At 29.8% G+C, this 7,924-nt stretch overlaps 1 protein-coding gene across 1 annotated transcript; it reads left to right on the top strand.

The window, feature by feature from the left end:
• The first annotated feature begins 1,476 nt into the window (after window positions 1-1,476).
• On the top strand, window positions 1,477-6,947 carry LOC131656207 (sugar transport protein 5-like). Its single transcript, XM_058925967.1, has 4 exons — window positions 1,477-1,619; window positions 1,708-2,027; window positions 5,746-6,375; window positions 6,462-6,947. The coding sequence occupies exons 1-4, from the start codon at window positions 1,478-1,480 to the stop codon at window positions 6,900-6,902; spliced, it is 1,533 nt and encodes a 510-aa protein (XP_058781950.1). The 5' UTR covers window position 1,477; the 3' UTR covers window positions 6,903-6,947.
• Window positions 6,948-7,924: the final 977 nt, after the last annotated feature.

Below are 7,924 nucleotides of genomic sequence, written 5' to 3'. Positions count from 1 at the left end.
ATCAGTTGATTAATAGGAACCCGCCGCATCAAACAAAAAAGAGAAAGAATTCAGTTCAGGCATTTCACCGAACATTTGGTGTGCATGTTACGAAATGACTAATTCGTTAATAAACCATAATTGAACAACAATCACATAACACAATTGAAGAAGAGAGATGAAGAAGATTGAAACTGAAATTCACTTGAAAAAAACGCATGTACCGAATTCCATCATGAATCTGTGTCGGCATCATCTTCATGTATCTTTCGTTTCTCTTAACTTCATTCTCATTTGCTTGTTCCAATAATCACCATGCTCTGCCACAGATTGGATTTGGTCGAGGGAGAGATTGAAAAACATGTTAGATAAGCACTTTTAAGAGGAACAAGAATTGCTTTTCCGTTTTCACGTACGTTGAAACTGCGTATTGGTAACTTATTATTCTCTGTTTCTTTTTCATATATTTCATAGTATATTTCATATATTTCATATATCATAATACATGTTATATAATAAGAAGGTTACGATGAAATAGATTAATATTTTGAGTTATAAAATTAAATAATGTTTTAGTCCATTTAAATTTATACCCGATTTAAATTTAAAAGGGAGTAATTGAGATCTGATTATAATAATATTTTTTGTTTACACCCGTTTTTAAAAAATAAGATGTAAATTGTCAACTGCTAATCCTTAAATTGTTATTTTATTTACAAAATTGCCACCGCATTTTTTAATTACACCCGTTTTTATTATATTGGGTGTAAATGTTAAAATTATATTGTTCATTTTGCACTGGTGATCTGAACTCTCCTAGTTGAGTGTCATTTTTTTAATACTATCCATAAATTTTAATCGGACTCCCCCTGAATCTATGTTCTTCTCACTTTCACTCAAATACTCTCTCAAGTGTTTGCAAGAAAATAATTATATGTGGCGTGATCCAAATCACAATTTCAGACCAAATATATTATTCTTCTAAAATATATATATGAAAGACTCTCATAACACTTGCTTAACATCTTACCTAAAATTAGTCAATGATTTTTTTTTTGAAAACTTGGTATCCGGCCTTGTGACCGACTAATTCAATGAACCAATTCCACCATCCACTTGCAGGAGGCCCGTTTAAAGCCAGAGTAAGACTCTGTATGAACTGACCCCACATTAATTATTTGCACTCAGCGCGATTCGAACTAATGATCTTATATTAATTTATTATCATTCATTCAAATTAACTGAATAAAACAAATCACCATAACAAGCAAATAAATACTATCATGTTGGTATTTATGATTAATCAGAAAATCGCCAAATAGTCTGGTAAAATTTTCATCCAAATAGGCCCAATTAAAGCAAAATAAACGTACACGAAACCCCTTAACCTATAAATTAGTTTCCCCACTTCTAATTATGAGTGTCATAAAGTCAACATAAAATTAAACTAACTGGATTCATACATATAAATCCATTGACAAAAATAGGTAAATCGAAAATGGCTGGGGGAAGATTCTCTGTGGATAGTACACCAGTTACTGCCATCAGCGTTGGTGGCAAGTTAACACTCACAATCATCATTTCATGCATAGTTGCTGCATCTAGTGGCCTTCTTTTCGGTTATGACATTGGAATTTCTGGTTTGTTTGTTTCTTATTCCGTTAACCAGTTCTGTAAATGATTAATGAATTCCGTTAACCATCAAAATTATTGTCGAAATTTATTTAGGAGGCGTGACGACGATGGTGCCGTTTCTTCAAAAATTCTTTCCTGATATTCTAAGAAAGGCAGCTGAAACCGAAGCGAACCTGTATTGTGTGTATGACAGTCAAGTGTTGACATTATTTACGTCTTCTTTGTATCTAGCTGGATTAGTTTCATCGCTCGCCGCTAGCAAGGTCACTACAGCGTATGGTCGGAGAAACACCATCTTATATGGTGGTATTCTCTTCCTTGCAGGTGGTGCCATTAATGGTGGTGCTGAAAATATTCCCATGCTCATTATAGGTCGAGTTCTTCTCGGCTTAGGAGTTGGTTTCGCTAATCAAGTAAGTCTGTAGATGTAAAACAATTTCAAGGAAAATGAATACCAACATGCTCCCTCTTTTTTTTTTTTTTTTCCTATTATAAAATGCTTCTTGTGTGCATGCTTTATATACAATTAGAGCAGTCGGTTCAGCTTGTTTCGGTTCGGTGGGCCAAAATGTTTAAATGAGATGGTTCGGCCCGACCCGGCCGTTTTTTAATGGACTATAAAAATAAATTTAGCCCGTTTTGCAAATGCATGTGAAGTTCGATGGACCTGCCCGACCCATATAATATCGTAGTTTTAATTTTATAAAAAATGATGTAATGAATAAGAGTTACATAACATAAGTAGTTAAGTGAAATTTAAAATATTCATCAAATCAATATATATATATATATATATATATATATATATATATATATATATATATATATATATATATATATATATATATATATATATATATATATATATATGAGAATGAATCTGAACCTAATAAATATACATATATTTAACCTAATAAATGTTAAAAGTAATATAGAGGGTATATCATATGAGAAATTTTAACAAGTATTGAGTTAGATCAAACAAATTATTATTATTATTACTATTATAATTATTATTATTATTATTATTATTATTAGGTTAAATTTTTTTTTTGTCTTTTAATGTATATTCATTGTTTAGTTTAGTTCCTTAACTTTAAAATAAAAATTATAATCCTTCAAATCTTTAAAACATACTAAATTAGTCTTTTCCATCCAAACAACAATAACAACGTTTATTTTTACTTACGTGAAAAATGACGTGTAATATTGACATTTAATGATCGATTTAGCGACGAAAAAAAAAGTCCCTAAAACTAATTTTCTAGGTTTTGAAATATTCTCCATCTTCTTCACAAACACAATAACACCCTTTTTACTTCTATTTCTCTAAATATTCCATTTCCCTATAACAAAACCATAACCGTGTATTTGTTTCTTCAACTTTTCTTTTCCCTTAAATCTTCACCTTCAATCTAAAACCAGGTCTGCCCCAAATTGATTCATTTTCCATCCAAATCTCGGATATCTTAAAGTTTAAAACGTTGTTGATTTCCACCATTTGTAGCACAGTCAAAGTAGGCGAGCGAGGTTCATTTTTTCAAGGTGTCGAATAAGCAAGGTCGATCAACAAAGTTTTGATCTTCGGACTTGGCCTGGGAAACATGCATAGTTGATGTTGCCAATTCAAACTAGATAGATAGAGAATAGTAAAGAACTTGTTGGACATATGACTTCACATACAAGAGGGAGGGTTGAATTGCGTGTTTCATAAAAATTTGGTTTTGAAAATTTTTAGGATTAAAATCAGAGTTTAAAAACAATTTAGAAAATTTTAGATTTTATATTGAGGAAAATAAAGAAACGTGGAAAGTAAAATGCGGGAATATATAAAGTTAAGGGAAGAGAGAAGACACCGAAAATTAAAGAGGTTTGGTCAAAAGAACAGAAAATAATTCTCGAAAAACACTCCAGCTAAACTTTTAGTGTGAAAAAGTAAACAAAAATATTTTTAAGGAAGGAGAGAGAGAGAGAGAGAGAGAGAGAGAGAGAGAGAGAGAGAGAGAGAGAGAGAGAGAGAGAGAGAGAGAGAGAGAGAGAGAGAGAGAGAGAGAGAGAGAGAAGTGAAAATCACGTTTATGGATGTGAAAAAGAATGGAAAGGAGTCTTTATTTATAGGCTAGAGGTTGACACAAAAAAGAAAATGATTTTAATGCTTTTCAAGATTTGCCAATCGATTAATACATGTTGTCAATCAATTGGGTACCCTAAGTTAATTGATTATAAAGCCAAAAATAGAAAGGAATGATATTTAACCGTTGAACATCATTAAGAAGTTGTCATAATCGCTTAGGGTACATTTTTGAATTGTTCCAATAGATTGGAAAAATGTCAATCGATTGATAATGACAAAAATTCCCCTAGAGCTTTTTTGACAACTCCTAACTAATTTGGCATGGCTTCAAGACATTTTGAAAAAGGTTTGCTTGAGCAAAATAAGTTTGAAAACAATCTTGTGTGTGTGTGATTTAGCCATGTAATTTTTTGAGAATTTCCTTATGCTTTACATGAATCGAGACAGACTTTTACATACTTCCATATACTTCAAGACTTGTCAAATCTTCATTTTTTGTAGACATTTTCTTAAGTTAACTTAAGATAAGACTTAAGTTGGATTTCATCTGGTTGCCATCATCAGAGAGTCAAGTCCATCAAACCTTAATACTTTAGTTTGCATCTTTAACCGCTTATGCTCGGCTTTTCGTTATTGGACATTTAGTTGTCATCATTAGTTATCATCTTTAGACACTAGTTGTCATCATCAAAAGTTGTTTTTTTTTATTAAATGCATGTCACCTAAAAGTAGATTGCAAAACATTGTTCCACAAAACTTTAGCCAAGATAAACATGACTAATGAAACTAATGTGTTTGTATTACGAAAAGTGTTATTTACCCTTGATTAACCAGTTGTCAATTAATTTCTTGAGCTTTCCCGTCAATATGATTCTAGTTGATTTAGTATCTACAAACCGTGATAACCGTTCTTTCTCCTTGCATTTAAAACAAATCCATATTTAAAATGAAACAAAAATTTAGCATCTCTTCGATCCATAATCAATAATATCATAAAAAATGTTGAAAGCAAACATTTACCTAAAGTTGTCAAGGATAATAAGATGTGTCCCCTCAGGTGAAATTATTTCCATTTGTGATAGGATGATGGATTTGAGTTTATAATCTTCATCATCTTCAAAATTTATGACCGTTGTAGTGACTGATTTCTGAATTTATGGAGAAGATAAACAACAATAATCAAAACCCTTGAATATATTTTAGTGACAGATAAATGACTCACAAAATTAGTATATGCCACCTGATATTCCATGTCTTTCCATGTCAGTACCACATAGCTTGAATGATTGACTTTGCTAATAAAGTGGACGAAAATCACTAACGTAGATTGGTTTGCAGAATTAGTGGACAAAATATATTTTTTTAAGTTAAAAGACTAAAATGGACTCCGAATAAAAAATAACATATAAAAAGAGTATTTAGCATTATTATTACTAGCGTCCGTATCAACATTCATGTGTCCGTCTGCTTTTTTATTGCGCATTTGTGAAAATATAAACGACCTTTTTATATTTAAATTTAATTTAAAAAACACAACACGTGAAAGTTAATAGTAGGAGAAAAGTTATGTGGAAGTTAATAATAATTATTTTAATGAAAGTTATTATGCCAATTACACAATAATATAAGAGTAAAATTGATAGAAAAATAGACTACACAAAAACAAAGTATTCTCTTTAAAGATTGTTATACATAAATTACACAATATTATAAGCATAAAAGTGGTAGAAAAATAAGCTACAACAAAAACAAAACAAAGTATTTTGTTTATGTATTATTATAGATTATTATTATTATTATTATTATTATTATTATTATTATTATTATTATTATTATTATTATTATTATTATTATTATTATTATTATTATTATTATTATTATTATTATTATTTTACAATTTGAAAAGGCTGCATCATTATAATTATTATTATTATTATTATTATTATTATTATTATTATTATTATTATTATTATTATTATTATTATTATTATTATTATTATTATTATTATTATTATTATTATTATTATTATTATTATTATATTTTATAATTTGAAAAGGCTGCACCATTATACCTGGCTGAAATTGCTCCCCCAAAATGGCGAGGCGCTATCGGCATATCACTTTCATTCTTCTTAGGAATCGGCATAGTTGCTGCCAACTGCATAAACTATGGCATCGCCATGCACACATGGGGATGGAGACTTTCTCTTGGACTTGCAGTCGTGCCTGCAGCCATCATGACAATTGGTTCCTTCCTCATTTCCGATACACCCAACAGCTTGGTGGAACGTGGCCAGATAGACCAAGCCAGAAAATCCTTACACAAAATAAGAGGATCCTCTGTCAATATCGAACCCGAGTTAGACGAACTTATTAAGTGGACAGCGATTGCAGAATCAGTAAAACAAAAACCCTTTAAAACCATATTCAAGAGAGAGTATCGACCTCATTTGGTCATGGCATTCGCAATACCGTTTTTCAACCAGCTTACAGGGATTAACATTGTTGCATTTTATTCGCCTAACCTCTTTCAATCTGTCGGGTTGGGACACGATGGTGCTTTGCTTTCTGCCATTATACTTGGAGTCGCTAACCTTACTTCTAACCTTGTCTCTGCCGGTATTGTTGATCGTTTTGGTAGAAGATTCTTGTTCATAACGGGAGGTATTGTGATGTTTGTATGCTTGGTAAGTGAATTACTAGAATCTATATATATTTGAATTAATATTTTTTATTTGCAGCAACTAATTATTAGTAAAAAAATTGAGTGTAGATTGGGGTGTCTATTTTACTGGCAGTGGTGACCGGAGTTGATGGTACAAACAACATATCCAAAGGCAATGCAATATTGCTATTGGTGCTATTATGTCTCTATACAGCTGGTTTTGGTTGGTCGTGGGGCCCTCTAGCATGGCTAATTCCAAGTGAGATTTTTCCAATAAATATAAGAACCACTGGCCAAAACATAACTGCTGGATTGAGTTTTATAATAATATTTGTGTTGTCTCAAACATTTTTGACGATGTTATGCCACTTTAAATTTGGGGTCTTCTTGTTTTATGCTTTTTGGGTTGCGGTGATGACTCTATTTGTCATATTCTTCTTGCCTGAGACTAAGGGAATTTCTTTGGATTCAATGTATACTATATGCGGTAAACATTGGTTTTGGTGTCGGTTTGTTAAAGGAGAAGATGGAGAAGAAAATAGTCTATGAAGTTTGTATACACAAAATATTAATGAGAAAACTTTGAAGTTTAATTTGTGCACATGTGTAAAGAGGGCTAGTTATATAACATTATTTACCACTTGTTATTAGTACATACTTTTGAAAAGTCAATGCACATGTAATACATAGCAATTTGTGGATAACTATGAAAATTATCAATAGCAAACTAATGATATAAAATAAAAATAAAATAAATATATACATTAGCAAACACATGAAAAAAAAAACTAATATATATTAAAATTAAAAATAACATAAAAATATATCAAACAATTATATATAATTTTTAAATGAACTTATATAATAACATTTATATATAAATTTAATGAATTATACAAAATAATATCATTACGATTTTGAATTCAATTATATTAATCTAAAATAATAATTAAAATATTTTTACTGTTTATTTTACAATAAAATTCTAATATTATTACGAATCTTCGTCGTCTTAATAATTTTTTAATGTTTCAGAAATTTAAAAATTAGCACCACTATCTCTAAATTCATTACAAGATATGTAATTTTAATGTCGATAAAAGAAATATTAAATATTGCATTTTTTTGTTAATCGACGCAAATATAACTATACAACGCAAATATATATATATATATATATATATATATATATATATATATATATATATATATATATATATAGGAGTAAAATTATATTTTTATTTTTAAATAATAAGGGTATAAATGAAAGCCACAAGCTAAAAGCTCAAAAACTACTTTAAATAGCTTTTGAGAAAAAAGGTAAAAGCTAGTAAAAAAAAAGCTACAAATTAAAAGCTGGTAAAAATACTACAAACTAAAAGCTAAATGACAGTTACCAAACATAGTTTTTTTGCTAGTATGAGCTGAAAAGTTAAAAGCTCTTTTTCTGGTGTTAACAAACAGAGCTTCAGATTCTGTTTAGGCTCTGTTTGGTAAGGCATAATTTTGAGCTTATGTCTTATAGCTTATAAACTCATATGACAATTTAGACCTGTTTGGTAAGTGTCTTT

This window comes from Vicia villosa, linkage group LG3 (genome assembly GCF_029867415.1).
Source record: "Vicia villosa cultivar HV-30 ecotype Madison, WI linkage group LG3, Vvil1.0, whole genome shotgun sequence".
In the NCBI taxonomy this organism is placed as follows: Eukaryota; Viridiplantae; Streptophyta; class Magnoliopsida; order Fabales; family Fabaceae; genus Vicia; species Vicia villosa.
This window is presented reverse-complemented; position numbering and strand designations above follow the sequence as displayed.

Coding starts and splice junctions, on each gene's coding strand:
- LOC131656207 (XM_058925967.1), top strand. CDS start 1,478: ATGGCTGGGGGAAGATTCTCTGTGGATAGTACACCAGTTACTGCCATC. Junction 2,028..5,745: donor GAGTTGGTTTCGCTAATCAA/GTAAGTCTGTAG, acceptor TAATTTGAAAAG/GCTGCACCATTATACCTGGC. Junction 6,376..6,461: donor TTGTGATGTTTGTATGCTTG/GTAAGTGAATTA, acceptor AATTGAGTGTAG/ATTGGGGTGTCTATTTTACT.